At 43.9% G+C, this 22,791-nt stretch overlaps 1 protein-coding gene across 1 annotated transcript in view; it reads left to right on the forward strand.

Annotated features, from left to right (window-relative positions):
• The window catches only part of EXT1 (exostosin glycosyltransferase 1), a 280,689-nt gene extending 261,379 nt beyond the window's left edge, over positions 1-19,310 (forward strand). The window contains exons 6-11 of the mRNA XM_028090863.2: positions 1,113-1,231; positions 2,320-2,415; positions 7,405-7,494; positions 13,050-13,210; positions 15,352-15,523; positions 18,744-19,310. Coding sequence (XP_027946664.1) covers positions 1,113-1,231; positions 2,320-2,415; positions 7,405-7,494; positions 13,050-13,210; positions 15,352-15,523; positions 18,744-18,929 — 824 coding nt within the window. The 3' untranslated portion in view covers positions 18,930-19,310. The remainder of the gene's footprint in view (positions 1-1,112; positions 1,232-2,319; positions 2,416-7,404; positions 7,495-13,049; positions 13,211-15,351; positions 15,524-18,743) is intronic.
• The last annotated feature ends 3,481 nt before the right edge of the window (positions 19,311-22,791 follow it).

Genomic DNA, 22,791 nt, shown 5'->3' on the forward strand with positions numbered 1-22,791 from the left:
CCTTTATTCTATCAACATCAAAGCTTAACTCGAATGTCACTGCACACTCTTGTTTGCATTGAAGCTACCAGAACACAAAATTACTGGGTCCGAACTACTGAAGTTTTAGAAAGTTTTTAAATGTGTCTCCAGTTTCTTAGTGAGTTCTTCCAGAAAACTTCCTTTGGGGGGAGAAGCCATCTCGCTGCTTTCTCTTCCATGGCTCCTGCTCGTTTTACATATTTATCTAAACCTTTCCACCCAGGGCTTCAGAGCACGCAGCGGCGGAGGTCTGGGTCACGTACTTCTTCCCTCAGCTTATGTCAGCACCACACAAAAAGAGCTTCTCGAGAGTGTAGAGGCTTCTGCTCCAAAATGATGATGATGGGGCTGAGGGATAGCCACGAACACATATTGAGCACTTACTGTTTGCTGGGCCCTGTTCTCACTGCTGTGTCTGCGTTCGCTCCTTTCATTCTGTTCTCCTAACAGCCCTATAGGTTTGATGCTCTGACTCTCAGCCCCATTTCATGGCTGTGGAGACACCGAGGGGAAGATCCCACCACCAGTGGGCGGTAGCACAGGGACTCAAACCTAGACAGCGATGCTCTGGATGCTGTTCTTTGAATCTTTACCACCTGCTGGTCATTATTGGAAATAGTATTAATTGGGCCAAAAAGACAAATAAAAAAAACAAACCCTTAACTCCATCATGAAGAATAATAGCTATTCAAATACCCAGGGAGAGAGCACATTTCCTTAAATCCACGTTACGATGTCAGTGGCTGGAGTAGACTTCTGGGAGTAGAGGGTGGTGAGTGGTGGGCTGTGTGTTCGGACTTGGGTTCCCTAAAAAGCCGCAGGGAGGTCAAAGGCACATCCCCAGGGAAGAAAGAGGTTATCCAAGGAAGAGCGTACAGGTGGACGTGCAGCTGTAAGTTATCAAGGTCTCAGGCAGCAGTTACCTGGCAGCTTTTCACCTTGTTTTTGTTCTGTCAGGACAGAAGAGGAGAAAGAAAAACACGCGAGGAGGGAACATCAGCTTCAGGGCAAGGCAATGGAGTGAGGAGGAATGATTTTCTAAGTGTTGTTTCCCAGTGTTTCATTGGGCTTCTCTGGCGTTTCTATTTCAGGTTTAAAACCCCCCCCCAAATTCACTGCAGTCATCCATGCGGTGACCCCCCTGGTCTCGCAGTCCCAGCCAGTGTTGAAGCTTCTCGTGGCTGCAGCCAGATCACAGTACTGTGCCCAGGTGAGTGGGGGGCCAGCCGCCACTCCTGCCGCCTGCAGACCCCGCTCTTACCTCCTCCATGCTCTGCTCCCTGGGGCTCATCCAGCGATGCCCTGCTACTCCCTCTCACTTGTCATGCTTGTTACTCCTCCCTTTCATCCAATGAGCTAAAGGTTCTCGGAAGTGAAATTTAGCACTGGTAAGGGATGGGTTACAAAGAGATGTTTCGCTGGGGTAAAGTTAAAATATATATAACCAACACATTCTTGAAAGAACGCGTAAGGACGTTATTTTGTTTTTAAATGTCAAAGTGTTAAGGTAACCTCAGACGTGCCATGGGAGGACCCAGAAGACGGAAGTTTTTAACGGAAGAAACAGACTTGCTGGTGTCAGGAGGTGTCCACTTTTCTTTCATAGCCCCCGTAGCTTCATTATAAAATTGGGAGCAGAAGATTCTATGATAACAGAATTTTCCAAATCAGTGTCACTCCCATACTCTTTCCACAGTGGCATTTCGGATTTGTAAATTAGGTTGTACAAGAAGGCTTACAAACCTGTAAAGAATTAAATCATGTTGAAGTATGCCTTTCTGAACTGAACACACTTACTGGGAAAAATAAAGTCACATAAAATCAGCAACCATTCTAGAGAGTCCAAATCATGAGCTCACCCTACTAGTTCCATCTTGGATTCTCTTCTCTCTCCCATAGTTGCTAGAGTAGCACTGCTTCCTAGCCAGTGTTCTAGAGCTCGCTACCCATTTTTATTTAATTTGGTCGGTGTTGGTTGCTCATCAAACGATATCAGAATTTAAGAAACCACTGTATCAAGATTCAGCAACCCTGAAATTTACTTCTTTTCTTCCCAGCTTTCTCCTGCCCCCTTGATGTAGTTTTTTTCAGGGTGCTCTTTTTGTCCTCTCTCTCTCTAGTTGTTGAGGTGACTGGGTTCTGGAGATTGTGTGGGAGGGGGGCTCTCTTTAAAATTCAAGTTTGATATCTGCCTCTCTGCCTTGCTTAGGCCTCTTTCTGTGTCTAAGAAGAAGCTGGGTGGAGGCCTCACTCAAGCCAGCCTTACCAAGCCGTCTCATGCCCCCCTGTCCCTTTCAGATCATAGTTCTATGGAATTGTGACAAGCCCCTACCAGCCAAACACCGCTGGCCTGCCACGGCTGTGCCTGTCATCGTGATCGAAGGAGAAAGCAAGGTAGGACGGGAAAGGGCCCTGAGCGTGGAACCGCCATGGAATGTTTGTTTCTCCCTGCGGCGCTGTGGGTGTTGGCTGTAGACAGCTTCTTCCTGCCCCGCCCCCTCCCCGGGGAGCTTCTGGCTCTGGACTCTTTTTCTCTAAAATTATCCCTGTCACTGAAAATCCTCAACTTTGACAGCTCTCGGTTCTTGAATTGGGGATTCGTGGGTCCTAACACCATCTCTTTAGGAGATTTGTGGCCCTGCGTATCCTTTCCTCCTCTGACCGTCGGTTTCCTCCTCGTCTACAAAATGGAAGTAATAACACATATTCCTAGGGTTGCTACTAGGATACAGTGAATTCAGGGCCTGGCAATAGTGATCCTTGTATAAACGATGAGGATCAAGACAAAGCTGCTGGTGGTGACCAAGCATGAGGTTTGCTTGGCTGGTTCATCTGGATCAGTTGTGTCTTTCAGAAAGTGGCTCGTCCTCACATTTCTCTTCACAAGGACATCTGCACTTTAATTCCGTTTGGGTGTCTCCATCAGAGACTCACGTGTGCTGCCTAGCTGGCCCCTTGCTTCCATTCTCCAATTCATTTTGCCTAGACCTGAATGATCTTCTAATCATCTCTCGGCCTTAAGGGACTCTATTTGCTAATGCTCAAAATCAACATTTGAGGCCATGTGTAATCTGGCCTTGGCCAGCCTTGCCAGTCTTCTTCTCTCTCATTGATTCCCCCACCCAGACCCTGTCCTCTCACCAAATTTGATCATTCACAGTTCTCTAAGTTGCACTGTATCCCCTCCTGCCTCTAATCCTTGCCGTTCCCTTTTGCTGTAAGTCTCAATGCTCTATCTCTGTTATCAGAATTTCCATGCATTCTTTAAGCCCCTGTTCCCATGCCACCTCCTCTTTGGAATTTCTTCTGCTCTTGGCAGCCAGGGCTGAGTTCTTTTTTCTCTAGCTTCTGCTCGTTGCTTTCTTGTAGATCATATCCATTGTGAAGAAATTAGTTGCTACTAAATGGAACAGATTGGTGAAGCATGTCATCTAAGAGACATCCTTTGTTAGTCCCCAAGAAGGCAGGTCTTGAGAGATTGTCTCACACTAAGTAAAACATCTTTGAGCCAGGATAAAAAATATCAATTAGGTCAAACCATTTGAAAATCATCATTTGGCTTGCTAAAAGTAGTAGTTTCATGTAGTTCGACATGATGCAGTGAGAATTACAACTGTCACGTGGGCAAGATGATCAATGCATTATACATTCATTTCCAATGTATGACCACCTGCTCTGTGCTGGGCACCATGTAGTATGTTGGAACACGGTGCGCGATATGATGGATAAAGTCCCAGCATTCGCCGGACTGGAGTCAAGCAACATGGTTATCTAAGAGCTGCTTCATAAGCATTTAATGGGTAAAGGTGGGAATTAGAAAATCACCTGCCTCTCGGCATGGGTCTTACTTACCCTTATGAAATCCATCTCACCATAGATGTGGTTTCACGAAAGGAATGGCATACGATCCCATATGTCTGTCTCCCCAGTGCCAATGCCTGAGGTCCCAAACAGTGCTCAGATGGATGCTGTCAACTTTGGACTTGGGAATTCATTGTTTTTTGTGCTTCCATGGGTGACTAGCTCTCCTTCTGGTAGATAAGTCTTCCTTTGAATATGTCAGGATATCAAACAGGATCCAGTCAGACTGGGTGCCATTCTGACTTCTATGGTTAGTATTGCATTTTTACACACAGATTCACTGACTGATTTTTTATTTTCACTCTGTGAGTAGTCCCAGTTTCTTTATGTACAAGATGGTGGCTCGATAAGCTGTAGCTTATAAGATATTTCACATTCTCCCAGCGTATCAATCGCTTCTCGGCCTTTTGGCTGACATCAAGTGTTGTACGTTCTCCCAGCCATATCTGTGTCTGGACTTCTGGCCATTTGTTAAGTCCTAGCCTCTACCTTGGCCACTGATTCCAGTGGGCCGTTCCTTTTCCCTCACTCTCACTGCCCTGGGATTGCACCACCTAGTAAAGCATTAATTAAGTGTCACTTCAGGCTCTGTATTCTGGGGAACCTCGGCCAAGACTCGGGCCCATTTTGAGGATTCAATGAGATAGTGCATTACAGGGGCTTAGCCTTGGGCCTATGATGCACCCAGGGTCCACTAAAGGTCAGCTACTCTTCTGGGTGGCATTGCAACATTACAGTTTGTTTTATGGGCTCTAAAGCGAGTTATTTAAGTCTCTGTGCCTCAATTCCTCCTTCAGTAAATGGAAGCAATCATAATACCTAAAACGGGGTTGCTAAAAGATCAAGTGGTACAATACTAGACGTGTAAATGCACTCGGAAGTGTGGATACGCATGGTGGGTGCTTGATAAATGTTAACTCTTACTGTGCTTTGTATAATTACTTAGGGATATTCCTTATCTTCCCCATTAGACAATAAACTTGAGTCTTGGTCATTTCCTACCCATGTTTGCTAATTCGAGAAGGGGTTGGGCTGGTATATGGTAGCTAAATATTTCTTAATGTGAGCTAATAAGCAAAACCCATTTCACTTAGGATTGACTTTCTAAGTACTCCAGTTCCTTTCATGTTAAACCATTCAACTTTTGGAATGTGGCCGAGGCAAGGTATTTGGAAGAGAGCGTCTAGTTTCTACACTAGAATTTGAAGTGGCTGGACGATGGGCTCATAACCTCCGTTGATGAAGCAGGTTCAGAAAAAGGAAATGGATCCTTTTATAAAACCAGTGGTTGGGAACGTAATGGGAAGGAGGTCATAGGTCCTGCTCATTCCCCATTGTACGTTTCCATATCTAGCCTTGAGTTTAGAGTTGATGTGTTCGCTGTTTTGGCTACAACATTATATTTTGAATTTATAGGCCTTGTCTGTGCAGCTCTCCCCTATAGACTTAACAAGGGAAAGGTCAGGGCATCACTAAGCTGGCAGCTAATGGTTTCTGTGTTAGTCGGTGGACATGTAAACAGTATCAGGAGAATTGCTTCAGGCTGAGATTTCTGAGCACCGTGTATATGGGGTTGCTGATCGCTTTGTATTTTATTTTATTTTGAAAGCCTGAGAAAGAAAAAGAAAACTTGACCCATTTGACAGATGTGTAGGAGCAGACCCTGGAGCCATTTACGCTGTAGATACATCCCTTGAGCTCCCAGAGATGGAAAATAGTGGGCACTTCCCATCCTTTAATGTTCAGCAGCCCTCCAGTAGCTTCATGGGCGTGGAAACCGAATCTCATAGATCACCTGGCTTCTTGTTGTAAATACAAGCTTGAGCTTCTCGGCAATGGGGGTCCTCAGATTTGTGGGTGTCATAACTGTTGATATGACTTCCAGAGGAAGGTGGTGAAGATGAGGTTGCCTGATGTGCCCCCAATTCACTTTTGAGGTCCTTCTCGAACCTGAGACAGGTGTCACATAGTGGCTGAGGTGCTCTACAGAATCTCACCGTGGGGGATGAAATGCTGGCAGGTCCGTCCTGAGCAAGACACCTAATCTTTCTATGCCTTCGCTTTCTCAGACATAAAATGGGGTTATTACAAAGGAGAAATGCGATGCTATTACAATGTTAGTTATTCTTATTTTTTTTAAAGATTTTATTTATTTATCTGACAGAGAGAGAGATAGTGAGAGCAGGAACACAAGCAGGGGGAGTGGGAGAGGGAGAAGCAGGCTTCCCGCAGAGCAGGAAGCCCGATGTGGGACTCGATCCCAGGACCCTGGGATCATGACCTGAGCCGAAGGCAGATGCTTAACGACTGAGCCACCCAGGCGCCCCTGTTAGTTATTCTTATTCTCATGGTTAGTTATTCTGCAGTACATTCACCACACAGGTTTAAGGTATGACTGTCATAGAGAAGTCTCTCTAGTCTTTTGTTTTTTAAAGATTTATTTATTTATTTGAGAGAGAGAGAGGGAGAGCATGAGCCGGGGGAGGGGCAGAGGGAGAGAGAGAGAGAATCTAAAGGCAATTCCTCACTGAGCGCAGAGCCCGAAGTGGGGCTCAATCTCAAGACCCTGAGGTCATGACCTGAGCAGAAACCAAGAGTCGGATGCTTAACCGACTGCACCACCCAGGCTCCCCGGAGTCTCTCTAGTCTTAATTTTCCAGCTGGTCCTCTCATGCCCAAAGCCCTCACCCCAGACACACCTGTACACACCTCACCGTGCCTTATCCTGGAGCTGCCCAAACTTTATTCATATACTGCCTTCACAGTTTGCCTAAATCCATGGACCACGTCGGCTACTTTTAATTTAATGTTTGTCTCTAAATCAGCTTACTTTTCATTTCAGTGAGATGATTTTTAAATAACTTGACTACTACCTGTTATTGCTGTAGCTACTGATACATGTGTGTATATTTTTTTTCTAATCTATGCTAACATCCGTAAAGAGGAGCATTTTTAGATGTTTTTCTATGTACCTCCTAAAACGCCGTGGCCTTCCAGTGGGGTGTGCCCCACACTTGGAATCATAGCTCCATCTGCCTAGTCTCTCCAGACCTCAGTGTTCTGGTTCTCTCCTCTGTGCCTTCACATCCGCTCAGCCCTGTTTCTGCCTCACTTCTGTTTATACCTGGTGAATTTCTATCCATCAAGTCCTACTTCCGTGTCATTTCTTCTACGAGGCCTTCATCTGCCCTTCCGAGTGGCTGGTTGCAGGCTGGGACAGATCGTCTGCATCTTGATGTCTCTGCGGACTGTGAAGTCCTCCGAGACAAGAGAATATGTCTTACTTACCTTTGTGTACTCCCTTTGAATAGCAAGGTGTCTGTACACAGTAGGCGCCCAACAACTGTAGAACAAATGACTACACTGATGGGAAATGGAAGTCTTCAATGTTGAGGGGTGACATGATGGCAGAACATTCTTTTTGAAGGTGAGGATGGGGGAATTTTCCCGAAAACAGATCTCTAAGTTTACCTCTCCTTTCCTTAATTCCTTCCCTCCTGCCTGCTTTCCACCCACTCCCAGGTTATGAGCAGCCGTTTCCTGCCCTATGACAACATTGTCACAGATGCCGTGCTCAGCCTCGATGAGGACACTGTGCTTTCAACCACAGAGGTAAGCGCCCCCACCTGAGGAGTGGGCGGGGGGCTCTTCAGGCAGTTGCCCCAGACCCCAAGGTGCCGGCGCTTCTTTTTCCTGGGCCATGGCCAACCTGAAAACCTTTTTCAAAACTTCCTGCAGAGTCCGTTATAATCAACCCAGTTCCTGTGAGCACCTTGCCACCACCTGGCGCCCAGAAAAGGGCATTTTCCGCTTTGTTTTCTCTGCTAATTGGCTTCTCATTTGCATGGCTGTGCCTCACCTCTTCCCTCCTGCCTGCCCTCCTTTCCTATTTAAACAGCACAGCTACGGGCAGGTGTGCGGAACCCAGAAGAGTAGGGGGAACACCTGCTTAGCATCATCTTGAGACCACACGGTGCAGAGCAAACGGCCCATCCTTCCCCAGTGATCCGAATGCCTGTGTGGGTGTGTGTTGCCTTTGTTGGAGAACACTATTCTGGGTTCTGAAGGCAGCCTCTCTGTCTCGGTTTTAAGTGCTCATTTTCTTTCACCCACACAAGAGCAAACGGTTTCACTTTAAGACTGAGACGGGAGATCCTTGCTATTTCAGATGTTCAGGTATTTGTGCCAAAAATAAGATTGCACAAAGAACGTGTGAGGAGGAGAGAGAGGAGGAGAGATAGATATGATAGAAAACCAATTTTTACAACTTGAATGAGTATTGATCTCAGAAACCTTACTTTAAACCATCGAGGGGACCAAAGACAGTCCTATAAAAATGTCGTATATTGGAAATGCATTATTAATGGTAGCTGCTAAAAAGCCTGGAGTCTGAGCTACTTATACCTTTCCCTTTCTTTTTCCCCTCTTATTCATAATCATTTTCTTTTCAATTTAAACATCGACACTTACCAGCATGCACTTTCCTGGACGCCAGTCCGATTCTAATGGTCTGCCGTCCATGTAGCCGGCACTGGGTGTTAACCTAGGCTAACAGTCCCACTGTCTCCTTCTTGAAATTCCACGGATGCTTCCAATTTCCATCAGATGGAGTTGAACGGACATTATGTGCAGCCTGAACAACCCCAGGACAAAATGCCCTGGGCCTCACCTTCGTAAAAGGCTTTCTCTGCAGCCCCGGCTCTACAAATAGTCGGTGAATGAATGATTGAAGGGATGCATGCTGAGGGGATCAAAGTGTGAATGCACAGCTGACTGTGTCCTGTGCAAGTCAGCAGGAGAAAGGGGTTCGGGGGGCGGGGGGAAGATAGGTTTAATGTTCCAAGGGAACGGCAGCTATGGACCACGGGGTATGGGACACTGCGGCTTGCACAGTTCTGCTGCCTCCTTCGAGGGAAGCTGGCATCCGAGGAGCACGTTCACTCCCCAAGAATCTATCGAGGGATCTCTTTGCTCTGCTCTCCGTGCCAGGTACTGGGATTACACAGTTCCTGCCGATGGCCCCCCGAGTCCTGGCAGCAAAGAGAATTCAAGTCAGGTGATTCCAGCGAAGGGATTTCGGATGACTTAGGTGGGTGGGGTTGAAGACGCTGAGGTACCTGGAGAGCGGCAAGAACAAGCGGCAGCTCCCCCCGCCTCCCCCAGGTCTGAAGGAAATAGTGTTTCAGAGTCTCTGAGAGATGGAACTGGGGAGAGGACCTGCCCGACGGGAGCTACGATCATGGGGGGTTGTGGCAACTGCCCGAAACTCTGCTGCCAAACCTAGAAGGGAGCCAGGGAGAAATACTCCGACCTCTTGCTCTCTGTCCCGCCTCTGTTTTCCTGCGGGCGACTCCCACTGACCTAACCCAGTCAGCCACTGGCCTGTCAGGAAGACAGGGCTGTGCCTTCCAAAGCGGACCTCCGACGGCAAACACAGGGAGAACAGCGCCTTGCAGGAACGTGTGGTCAACACAGGGATGGCATATATTTAAATCCTTATCCCTTGACCTCAGGTAGCCATGCAGTTTACGTCTTCCCCTGGGCAATCAGTCCCACTCTAGAGTTGTTTTTTTCCCTGTCCCACAGTCACATCTCTTTCGGCTTCTGTGGTGTTTCTACGGGACTGGTGAATTTCTTTTCAAAGACGAGCAATTCCAGCCGCTCGGTAGGTGCTGGGAGGAACGTGTGACCTCTATGAAGTAATTAGAAGTCAGTGTGGATGGAAAGTGATATGTAAATTTAAGAGGCCGGTGGTCTGGTTTACTTTTTTATTGTTACGTTAGTCACCATACAATACATCATTAGTTTTTGATGTAGTGTTCCATGATTCATTGTTTGTGCATAACACCCAGTGCTCCATGCAGTACGTGCCCTCCTTAATACCCATCACCAGGCTAACCCATCCCCCCACCCCCCTTCCGTCTAGAACTGTGAATTGTGCAAGACTGTTGAATCACAGATCTGTACCTCTGAAACAAATAATGCAATATATGTTAAGAAAAAAAAAGAAGAAGATAGCAGGAGGGGAGGAATGAAGCGGGGGGGGGGGAATCGGAGGGGGAGACGAACCGGTAGTCTGGTTTACTTTTGCCTGCTGATCATGGAGTGATGGCATCACCTAAGATGGTCAAGGATGAAGGGCTTCTCTTTTTTTAAGTGAATAGATGGTAGTTCATTTTAGTTCCTCTCTAAGGAGTCTCCGCCTGTTTAAATGCCTCTCTGTAGTATTAAGGATAGATTTTTAAACAACATTCTGCAAAGGGTATTAGATTTAGTTGGTTTACAGTTATTTACATTTATCTGGGTTGCTGCAAATTCTCAAAAGAAAAGATGTTGGTTTTTAAGCTGACCTTTGCCTCCTTTGATGTGTTAATGATCTTCGGGAAAGCGGAACTATCACAAGAATCATAGTTTTATCTGAATTTACTTTTTGAGTTTCTTTGAAATGACTTGAAACAGCTTTGAGATAGTAAGAAATTCATGTGATGAGAAAACCCCATCGGGTTCTGTAGGCGTTGCCAGGGTGTGTGTTTCCTTTTCAAAGAATCATGGAAAAGCCCAAAGAGCGCTGACAGCCGGGCTGATTGACGACGGGCTGCATGAGATACCGTCCCATCAGTTGACACCAGTGACGGCGTGCCGGTTATCACAACCCGATTTCCATCTTCTGGCAAATACTGTCCACTCCCCTGCTGCTGGCTTTGAGATGCCCTGTACCCCAACAGGTTTTCTTAATGTATTTTCCAACACCCTGCTTTTTTTCTGGATGTTTCCATTTGGGTGCGGGGACAAGCTATATGCTTAAGGCTCTCTTATCTTGAGTTAGGGGGCCAAACTAGATTTTCCTAAAAATTTGACTATATGGCTGTTCACAAAAACAGTGACTTCTAGACCCAAAGGATTCAGAGATAAAAGGACCCTCACAGATCCCTCAGGCCAGTGTTCCGGAAGGATGGTGTGTGCCCCTTAGTTTTGCATGGTTCATGGCAAGCATATTTCAGCAATTATATTTACTGTTTGTTAGAAAACAATATAGCCAGCAACCAGACCTAGGGTTTTGCTGACAGGTTTACCTAGGATGCGGCTAATGGGGGGGTGGGGGACCAAGGATGGGCAATTTAAAGAACAACAGTAAAGAAGTGATTGTATGGTGTGGGAATGTGGCAAAAAGGGGATGACATTGTACATGTGAAAGCTTGGGGACTAGGCTGAATTGATCTAGGCTGAATTGCTTTGTTCTTTTAATTGAGGTAACATTCACAACATCTTAAAATGAATAATTGAGTGGCATTTACTGTATTCATGATGCTGGGCAATCATTAATTCTGTCTTATTCAAAAACATTTTCATCACCAGAAAAGGAGTCCCCATCAGTCACTCCCTAGCTTTTAGAACCGCACACCTGTTTTTTGCCTCTGTGGATTCGCTTCTTCTGGGCAGTTCATACAATATGTGGCCTTTTGTGGGTGGCTTCTTTCACTCAGCACACTATTTGCAAGTCTCATCCATATTCTAAGTATTCATTACTTCTTAGAGCTGAATAATATTCTGTTGTATGGATATACCGTGGTTGGTTTATATATTCGTCAGTTGATAGAACCTGGGTTGTTTTCACTGTTGGCTGTTGCACATAGTTATTGCTTTTTGACCTCTGGGAGGTAGGAACTGGACTCGACACCATCACTCCGTTCCCAGCCACCATCACAGTGCCGCAACTAGAAATATTTGTAGAATAAATGAAATTTCCATTTGTATTGCTAATGGAGGAGAGATGAGAAAGTTTGTAGGCTGAATGTGTAACCTGTACAAGAGTTGAATTGTTCTCAGTACTGTAGCAAGAGAGCTAAAAAGGAGGCTGTGGTAACAGTACATGACAAATTTGAAACCAGATGGCTGGATTAAATCTTGACTCTGCCACTTACTGCACCTCCATATACCTTAGCTTCCCTCTCTGTAAATTGAGACTATAAAATTACCTACTTCACGGGGTTATATTGTGAGGATTATGTGAGTTAAAACGTGTTTAGTACTCTAACCAAAGCATTACATGATTATGAGCATTATATGATTGTTTGCTGTTACTGTTTTAATTTTTTTTTTTTTACTTTCTGTGTACTTCTTTATCATTCATCAACCATAGCAAGTAAGAAATTTGCTCACACATTTGAAAACAGACTATTTGCTAATTATAAATGTCGGTTTTTAGCAGGTTGAGAAGTACCTGCTTTGGGTTATCATAAGCACTGGACAGTCATTTACCTGCATTTTATTTAAAATAATCATGTGTAGGGGTGCCTGGGTGGCTCAGTCAGTTAAGCGTCTGCCTTCGGCTCAGGTCATGATCCCAGGGTCCTGGGATCGAGAACCGCATCGGGCTCCCTGCTCCGCGGGAAGCCTGTTTTCTACCTCTCTCCCCGCGGCTCCCCCTGCTTGTGCCCTCTCGCTTGCTGTCTCTCGCAAATAAATAAATAAAATCTTTTTAAAAAAATAAACAAATAAAATAATCATGTGGCTTCACTTGGCGTCTTCCCTACTTACTCTTAGTGATTTTTCATTGTGGATGCTTTTTCTAGATTTCCTTTTTACTGAGCATCTTCAAACCTGAGACGCCTGACTTACATTTCTCTATGATACCTGCTCTGAATTCCTGTTAGAACTTGTGTCGTTTTTAAACTTCTTTTCTCTTGCTCTTAAGAGGATGCTTTTATTTTAGTCACTTTGGCTTTGCTGGATGCTAGTCATGATGCATGCTGTATATTCATACTCTGCATGTGCATGGGAAATCTCTCGTTTACAAAACAGACCCATGTGTGCCTCGCATGAATCAGTGGTCACGTGCACCGAGGAAGGAGGAGGGGGAGACAGCAGTTGCTTTTCTGACTTGTGTTTTTGCTTGAACAAACTGGATTCTAAAGGACATATCAGCAGTTTCTTTTCTTCTTTCATTTCTGCACTAATCTGAAGTTTCTTCAACAGAAAACATTAAAATGTGCATAATTACGGGGCAAAATGTCAAGCAGTCAGTTTAATTTGCTGATGAATACATGGAATTAATGTTTCGCAACAGTCCTGGGATTTCGCATCATGAATTAGCAGGGGGAAGGTAATGTTTTGTTGACATTTGTTAACACTGTTGATTGCTTGTTTGGCTTGTGTTCTGCCTGCAGGTGGATTTTGCCTTCACGGTGTGGCAGAGCTTCCCCGAGAGGATTGTGGGGTACCCGGCGCGCAGCCATTTCTGGGATAACTCTAAGGAGCGGTGGGGGTACACATCCAAGTGGACAAACGACTACTCCATGGTGTTGACAGGAGCTGCTATTTACCACAAGTGAGGAATTTAGAAATCCTGCCTGTCGATTATGTAACTCCTTCTATCGTAGCTTCTGGCTGTTGCATAAAGAGGAACTTGGGCCAAATCTCGTGAGCAATATTAACAAAAATGAGTTTGCATCTCTGTTTAAGTTCTGTTGGTGTGGCCAGCCTGTGTCTTTGAAACCAATAAAACCCCCTGGCTTACTACTGCATTTCCAGAAATAATGGTAGAGAAACAGATCAGGTTGTCTGGAGTTGGGAGGACATACTGAGTAACATTTAGAATAACAGCAACAAAAGTACATACTTAATTGTGCACCCCCAGACATTCTAAGTGCTTGGGATTTACCAAAGAGTTAAAAAAAAAAAATTTCTTGCCTAAGTAGGTTTTCTATTCCAACAAGGGGAAGACATGATATTCGTAATAATTCTATAATAGGTTAAGGGGGTGAGTTATATAGCAAAAAGGCAAAGTCGAGCAGATCAAGGATCATGAATGGTGAAGGTAGAGGGGAGGTTCAAGGGTTGCCAGTGATTCTCATTGAACAGGTGAGATCAGAGCAGAGACTTAAAAGAAAGAGGGGAAATCATCCAAGATTTTTGTAAGAAGAGTACTCTAGCATAGGGAACAGCTGAGCCAGAATGTTAGATAAATGCTCTGAACCAGAATGTTGGAGGATTATCAGGAAGACCAATGTGCTGAGAGTAGACTGAGTGGAAAGCAAGAGAGAGAGGTCATGGGGGGCCCAGATGCAGGACCTTGCTGCCCATCATGAGGACTTCACTCTTCTTTGAGTGACATGGGAGCCAGTGCAGGGCTTTGAGCAGAGTGGAGACATCTTTTTTATATTTTAGGGCATCCACTCTGGGTGCTGTGTTGAGAGCAGACTATATGGGGGCCAGGGTAGATGCAGGGAGACCTATTAGGAGGTGATTGACATCTAGGCAAAAGATGATAGAGCCTGGGAGCCAGAAGTGGTAAGTAGTGATCAGATTGTGGGCATATTTTGAAGATGCTCTAACATGATGTCTTGACAGATTGGTTATAGAGTTTGATGGTTAAGCTTTTTTGACCTAAGGATCTGGAAGGATAGAGAGGCCATCAAGAGATGGGGAAAGCCGTATGGATGGATTTAGGTTTTAGGGAAAATACAGAGTTCAGTCTTGGGCATGTTAAGACATCCAAAAGGATATGTTGGAATAACAGCAGGGATGGAGATATACATTTGGCAGTTGTTTGAATATATTTGGTCTTTAAAGCCAGGGAACTTGGGTAAGACTGCCAAATTAGTGAGTTTAGATGGTTAACATTACTGAGTCAGTCATTTTCATCCATTCTTCTGCCTAGTCTTTTTTAGTAAAGGGTAGAAAATCTTGCTATCTCCGGGATAGAGTTGGAAGTGCCTAAACAATAAGCATTTAGGTGAGCTGAATCTTGATCTTAAGACCCTACCGCTTAAAAGTTCATTGTTCCCCTTTCCTCCCTACCACCAACACGCAATGAATCTGATTCATTCAAGTTATTTTTTCTATAAGTATATGCTATTATGTCCCTCTTAAAAAAAGAGTAGAGTGAGAAATAATTCAACTTAATCATGGGTCTTCCATAATGACTGACCACCAGATTAATTAGGGTTTTGCTCTAACGGTGTCAAAATAATATGGTTTATAGAACACAAAAATGGAATAGTATATTGTTGGACTCAGAGTTATAGGATAGTATTGAATACAGTTCTGATTCAGCCAGTAATTAAAATTGTAAAGCAGTTTGTAAGGATATACAGATTACGTGTAAGTAACTTCTCTTACCATCCGAGTATTCAGTTTCTAACCAACCACCCTGATATTAAAGTCAGGCTGGCCAAGCAATATCTGCATCTGTGTGTATCTCTTGTACCTTCTTTCCTTGTCTGTAAAGCAAGGATAATAATAGTACCTATATCATAGGTTCCTTATGAGGATTATATGGAGCATTCCTTGTAAAGCACTTTAGAACATTATCTGGCATATAGTAAGTACCGTATAAGCGATGGCTGTCGTCATCGTCATCCATGATGTGTTTAGGGATTCAGACAATAAGTATAGGTTTCCTGTCAAAGAAGACCACCTGTGATTATATAATGATGGCCACCTCGGAAACCTGTCTGGCTTTTACAGATATTATCACTACCTGTACACCCATTACCTGCCAGCCAGCCTGAAGAACATGGTGGACCAACTGGCCAACTGTGAGGACATCCTCATGAATTTCCTGGTGTCTGCTGTGACAAAATTGCCTCCAATCAAAGTCACCCAGAAGAAGCAGTATAAAGAGACAATGATGGGGCAGGTAAGAGTAGAACTCTCCTTCCCTGCTTTGCTCGCTGGTGGTTCAGCCTGGGGTAAATGACTCACAGTTCCTCTAGGAAGGATAATGAGGAAATGTTTTAAAAATATCTAAAAGCCCCAAGGGAGTATATGGTTGGCACATGGATGATTGGGAAGATGTAAGTCAAGGGTATCTTTCTCTCGAGAATGTAAAAGCTCTCATATAACCTACAAAGTGGTGTGAGAAACATCAACCTTCTCCAGAGTTAAAGACCTACAAAGAATTTATGTAAGTTTATTGTAGGTGCTTTATTTAGTGAATAGCTAATAATATTGTCCTCAACACAGCCCTCTGCTGATTGCTCTTGAATTGGGTGAGCATCTTGGTGACAGACTAGGAATCACAAGCCTTGAGTCTCACCTGGAACTGGCACATAGAAGCTATACACAAGTCAGTAACCTCCTGAAACTCAGTTGGCTCATCTCTAAAATGGAAACGGTAAAAATCGACCTCGCAGGGTTGAGATAACATGTATGAAAACTTTTATGAAAGTAAAATATTGTTGAGTCACATAAGTTTAGAACTAAAGATACTTGCAAGGAAATCTAATCCAACTTTCTCTTTTTATAAGTAAGAAAACGAGGACTTGGAGAATTTAAACATATTGCCACAAGTCACCTAGTATTAGAGGCAGAAGTGGGAGTTGAATCCCCTGCTCTGTTCCTTCCACTGCTCTTTATTTTATACCTCCGGCTATTGTATCGGGCTGATCTGGATATGCCGAGGCTCATTCACCTTTATTCAACTTGGACAGAGCCCAGTACTATATGGAAGAAATCAAAAACCTGTAGACCATTTAGATCCACCCAAGTTAAATCCTGGAGAATCCAACAGCATTTGAGTCAACCTGGAAAGATGTACTTGAGGGTTGCATCAGGTTGGTTGTTGAGGTTTTCCATGTACCTTGTTCCAATCATTATTGAAAATCATATACAGACCTAGCTTTTGCAAAGGAAAACTCAACCAGACCTCATGTTAACACAATTGATGGATTTTCATTCACTAAATTTAGTAAGAGCAAAAATCTTGCAGGATCTTAACTTTATAGAATTTCATAATTCAGTATTTACAAATGTGTACTGATTATCAGGCACTGGTCTGGATACTGGTTATGATAGAGCTGCTGTCCTTAGTGAGCAATGAGTCTAGTGGAAAATTTTATTTCCCTCTAACTACTAAAAGAACAGGAAAGAGGATTTGCAAGAATTTTTCATCTTTAAGGCTAATAGACTATTCCAATTCAAGCAAGATGTATTGAGTGGCTACTGTGTGCCCAGGCATTTTTATCTATGTCCATTTAAGGACATAATATTCCTTTAATATTGTTTGCTCAGAGAGTTCTATGAAATTCCCTGAGGTTATACACTCATTAGGAGTGGAACTCTGATAACACATGGTTCCTTAGGAGTTTGTTTTATATTCTTTTTTTTTTTTAAGATTTTATTTATTTGCCAGAGAGAGAGAGCACAAGCAGAGGGAGTGGCGGGCAGAGGGAGAGGGAGAAGCAGACTCACTGCTGAGCAGGGAGCCCGATGTGGGGCTTGATCCCAGGACCCTGGGATCATGACCTGAGCCGAAGGCAGACACTTAAGCGACTGAGCCACCCAGGCGCCCCTTGTTTTATATTCTTTGCATAGATTTGCCTAATTCTACCAAACCAATATTTCAAGTGATTTTACACATATTTTGGGACAAATCTGAATTTAGCCTTAGATATAACTCGATGTGTCCAGTTAGATATGTACTGTATGTGCCCCCTGCCTTCCTATCATGCACATGAGTTTATTGAATGAATGATCGGTAAAAGGATATCGTGTGCTAATAAGATTATGTTTTGATTACAAAGGAAATCTATCTATTCTTAAATGTTGGTTGACCCAAAATAAATGTTAAAATCTACAGGCAAAAATGATACTTGGATGATTCTGAATTCTTTTTCTTTTTCCATTTGTAAGAGAATAAAAATAAGCTTAAGCTCTTGACACTAGTTCGTTTGCGTATATGTGCACTTGCCTGGGGGTAGGGAGCCTGGCCCCATACCAATTTAGAAACAAAATGAGGTCCCTTTGAGACCCTGTGCTCTGATCTGAACTCATCTGGTTAGCTTAGTTAGAAACTTTCTCTGGCTTTCCAAGTAGAGTTCTCTTAGTATAAGTGGTAAAGGATGGAACCTGAGCTCTGCCCCTTTCTAGCCTTGAACAAGTAAGTGTAGCTTCCTTGAACCTGCTTCCTCATCTGTGCAGTGGGGATGGTATTACCCGACTGGGTAGGTTACTTGACCAGGTTGTTGTGATGAGACTCAAATGAGCTTCATGGAAACACTTTACAAGTAGTGTTTTGTTTGTTATTCTGCTGCTCAGAGGTAACTTGACATTTGTATTTACCTTCAGTGGTTCCCTTCAAGCACGTTGACATTTGTGCTTTTTAAGTGACTCTGAGTGATTCTCACAGTAAAATGTACCTTCCTGCGAAAGCATTTTCCAATAGTGCATGAGAATAAAAACACACTGAACACACACGCATGCGTATATACATCATTGTATGGTTGCCTATTGATAAATGAGTGGGGGGTTCCCCCAAAATCGGGTAGTTCCCTTTTTCTTTGTTTCATAAAAATGTGGTTTGAATGACATGATGCTTATTTAAATGTCAGCACTTAAATCATTTAAAGCTTTCTTTTAATTCAGTGTCCTCTACATGATCTAAAAATATTTAACCAGCCTTAAGGCAAACACCGAGAGCTAAAGAGATGGTAGCCATCTTTTCTGCTTACCCAGAATCAACCAAGTAAACCAGAAGGTTTTAGAAAGCTGTCTTTGAAACCATAAACACATTGTGAGTCATAGTATTTGTTCACATGTACAAGGAGAAGTTTTATGTTTACTGACCATAGTAGTTGCTCAACCGGTAAATCATTCCCAGACCAGAGAATCAGTCAATGTGGAGCTTTGTTTGTATGTTTTTAACGTCAAGGAATGTAGCATATCTTGGGAAAACCTTCTGGCAAGGCTGAAACCCAGGACTGGTGCTTGCGTCTTCCCCAGCATAGGGGAGGTTCGGTGGCCCGTCGAGATCCCAAGCTCTGCCGCTTGCCCTCGAACCTGACTTTGGTTTTCTGCAGCAGCCCCGTTGTACCTTGCACCTCGCTCATTGTCTTCCTGGTTTGTCTCCCTTTCCCCAGACTTCTCGGGCTTCCCGCTGGGCTGACCCTGACCACTTTGCCCAGCGACAGAGCTGCATGAATACGTTTGCCAGCTGGTTTGGCTACATGCCGCTGATCCACTCGCAGATGAGGCTCGACCCTGTCCTCTTTAAAGACCAGGTCTCTATTCTGAGGAAGAAATACCGAGACATTGAGCGACTTTGAGGAATCCAGCCAAGTGGGGGAGGGGAAGCGAGAAGGGACGGGGTCAAGCTGCTCTCTCTTCCCAGTGCAGATCTGCTCAGCAGCGGAGCCAGATTGTGCCAAGTATCCAAATAATCTTAGATGAACAGAATGACAAAAAAAAACAAAAAAGAAAAAAAGGAAAAAAAAATAAAAAGGCCAATGAAAACTCGCCTCCCGGCTCCTGGGACTGCACAGGACTGCTCCAAACTCACCTCACTGGCTTCTATGTCCCAAGACTAGGTTGTGTACAGTTTAATTATGGAACATTAAATAATTATTTTTGAAATGATTGCTATGCAGGTTTAAACTTTTTTAATGATCAAAACTATTAAAAACCAGAGTTCTTTCTTTAATCAAAATTGTGTTGGTCGTGAATATTTCAAAGCTGCTACTCTTCTTCCCACAAATATCATTGCCATTGGTCATGCAGGGTTTCCTGTGGTTACAAATGTTCAGACTTCATGGAAGACACAAGAAGTCACTCCACCCAGTGTCAAGAAATAACCAAGCATAAGTTAAGACAAGTTCATTATTCCACTTTGCCAGTGCAAATTGTTTTCCACTTTGAATTTGCAGATCCACTTGAACTTCTGTCTCTAATATGTTGCTGCATGAGAGAAAGTATTATGACCTCCAGGTAGACAGTTGTAACAGAAAACTTTATGTCTGAGATATAGAGGTATGATCATCTTTTGCATTGGGGGGGGGTTAGGACCCAGAAAACACTAGTATAATTAAGAATGTTCAGCTTACACAAGGAACCATCCAGACAATCCACCAGCATATTAGTGAGATGGAAATATTGACCCACAACAGTAACCCAAGGCTCTTCAGGGATGTGGGCTACATTATGCATTGAACCTTTGACACAGGGCTGCTGAGCGCTGGGGGAAGGCTTTGGTTTAGAGGCAGAGGAACAATGAATGTGTCCGTGGCAGACCAGGAGTCACAAGACAAGCTCTTGATGTTTGTGAAAACCTCGAGTTTGAGAGGCTTCTCTGTTGAGAAAGTAGTACTCATGTGTAAATTCTCCCCGTTGAACACAAGCATTGCTGAGAAGTCACCGAGGGTGTACCTCACCACTGGGATCCTGATACCTCTTTGGGTCAAGCCTTGTTTCGAGCAAGAACTTGGCAAACAAAATAATCAGAAACAAATGTGAATACCATTTTCTGTCGCTTTAATTTTTAAATCTGTGGAGAGGCTGAGTTGTGCTTCTTGTTAAAAAGAACATTTCTATCCCTGCAAATGCTGCTTTGAGTTTCTGATGATTGTAAAACTGCAAGTATAAACAGAAAAAATATATATATATACATACATGTCCCTTAACTCCCTTGTAGAAGATGAAGATTTCTGATATTAAATGCCTTCTTCTACTTGGAAGAGGCAAGAGTGAACAGAGGGGAATATTAGTGGGTCCTACCACCTCTTATTCTGAATAAACAAGAAGCACTTTAGACTTTTCTTCCCCCTAAACTCTCAGAGAACTTATAAATTTATTTCTAGTGTTGGCTGGGAAGAAAATTCCATCACAAAATTATGTTCAAATTCCTCCAAGTGCCTGGCTCAGGTCAATGGGAACCATAAATCCGGCAGACTTGAACTCATCTTGCTTTGTAGACGTCCGGAAGGGAAAGAGGGACTGGCGAGAGAGCAAGGAGGAAGGGCCCCGCGGACAGGAGAGAAACTGGGTGTTTGCAGAGGTCCAGAGAGGTGATACGGGGCTGCGTGGCAACAGAGCGAGGGCCAGCCTGCGCACCCCAGACACTGCGCTGGGAGTGGCGTGCGGGCAAGGAAGCTCCCATGAAAGAGGGGCTTTTCTCTGTAGCCTCGTGCCTCAGAACAGTTCTCAAAGGCTCTCTGGCATCCAGTGTGACCCAGCATTAGCCCACTCTCAAACACATGACATTTTCTCCCAAATGGATGTGATTCGCTCTTCTGTATTTGTTGAAAAATAATTCTTAGGTCCATGGTACTTGTACTTGTTTCTTCCTCTGAAATGCCCGGTTTGATAGGTTCGGTTGCCATTGAAGCTGCAGGGCTCAGCGACGTCAAGGGTTAGCAATAAATCCTTATTCGCCAGGCCTTGGCAAGATTGTATTTAATTTTTTAGGACTGCCAAAATATTCTCATAGCTTCCTCCTTTGCAAAAATGTGAATGCAACGTTTTGTTCAACGACCCCCAAGCCAACTTGAACCTCCTGTTGTCACTTGGCTGGCAGAGCCGTGTCCCTAATTGTACCAGTCACGTGAATAGATTTGGGGAACCCACCTTGTGAGATTTACCTGTCACAAAGCTCACAGGGCATATTCTCCATAAACGGTATGTGTTACGTGAAAAAAAAATGATGGTAATTATAAATGAGAACAGGATCTGACACACTCAGCCACTTTAAATCTCCATGGTTTCATTTCATGTCATTGTCTGAGCCAATCTCTTTGGGATGCTAGCTAGTGTGTTCTTTTCCCATTTGGAACATACAGCTGGGAATTGAACAATGCTTAGCACATCCGTGAGGCCCCATAGTAAGATGTAATTTTAATTCACTTAGGCAAGAGTTCTATTTCACTGCAGCAAGTTGACAAATGATAACCATCTCTGTGGGGTGTCAGGAGTTATCGCTCAGTCAAGTTTAATGATAACCAGGTGTCCCTAAGTGGGCCAACATGAATTGGGAAGAAGCCGGGGCCGGAGAGTGCAGTGCCAACCCTGTAACGAATTATATGTAGAGACTCCATAGAGGACTCGGCCACTTATGATTTCTATACAACCATCTTTTTCCAGCTCCACATTAGGACATATGATCTTAAGAATCATTTTTTTAAGCTGGCTTATGTATGTATATAAAAAGGTTTATAAATATCAAATCAAGTTTGCACATCTGTGGAGTACACCACCTTTGTTGAAAACCAAAATGGAGGCTGTAGAGGAAAACCCATGAAATCGTCCTTGTGGTCCTGCCTGAGAAGATCACGCCACTGGGTGGGCCCACCTGGACAGAGCAGCACGTTTTCCAAAGGATGCTTCAGAAGAAAGTGAAATCTCTCCTACCTGGAATCAGATGTGCATTACGGTTTACTTTCTTGTTACACACGGTGCTCAGAGAAAGACCACTCTCAGTTGCTTCCTTCCATGTTCCTTTCGGAGTGATTTTTGTGTTTTCGTTTCCAGTGGGTGATGTTAGCCTTTATTTTAGTGGTTCTGGATACCTGGTCACTTGAAGGACTGTTCTGCCAGTGGCCTTTCGTAAAGGTTACTCAACTTTAATTGGGGGTGAGATGAATGAATATGAATAGACCCATACTGCCTTTTTTTTTCTTTCAAAGTGAGCTCTTGATTTAAGAACTAAGGAAGTTTTAGTGAAACCTGTTTGAAGGGCAAGAGTGGGGAGAAGACAGCTCTGCTGGGTGAGAATCTAAGACTCTTGCTGGACAGGCTGAATTAAGGATGCAAAGGCCAAGGCAGACTTCCAAACCTGAAGGTGTCTTGTGTTCCCTCTGGTCTCCGAGAGCTCCAGTTTTAAAAAGGACCGGTTATTGCCATGAACTCTTAAATAAAAATGTCCCTGCCTTCTAATGGTTAATATAATCGACAAGTGGCCGGTCCAGCAGGCCTTGAGTTGCTGAATTCATTTGCCTCGTTTCCATTTTCAGATGGCTTTGTCATTCTTGGACAGATTTAACCAAGAAAGTTCTTTTACTGCTGGCCTCCTTTTCTTGGGCATGCTTGAGGGGGGCGAAGTTGTTTTGACTTTTCAGTGAATAAGCATTAATATCAGACAGTGCTAAACTTGTCTCCCTCGGTCTTAGAACCTCAGCATGCAGACATTAGATTATTCTT

Source organism: Eumetopias jubatus, unplaced genomic scaffold, assembly GCF_037043125.1.
Source record: "Eumetopias jubatus isolate StellerSeaLion01/CBP00866 unplaced genomic scaffold, mEumJub1_p1.0 scaffold_4, whole genome shotgun sequence".
NCBI lineage: Eukaryota > Metazoa > Chordata > Mammalia > Carnivora > Otariidae > Eumetopias > Eumetopias jubatus.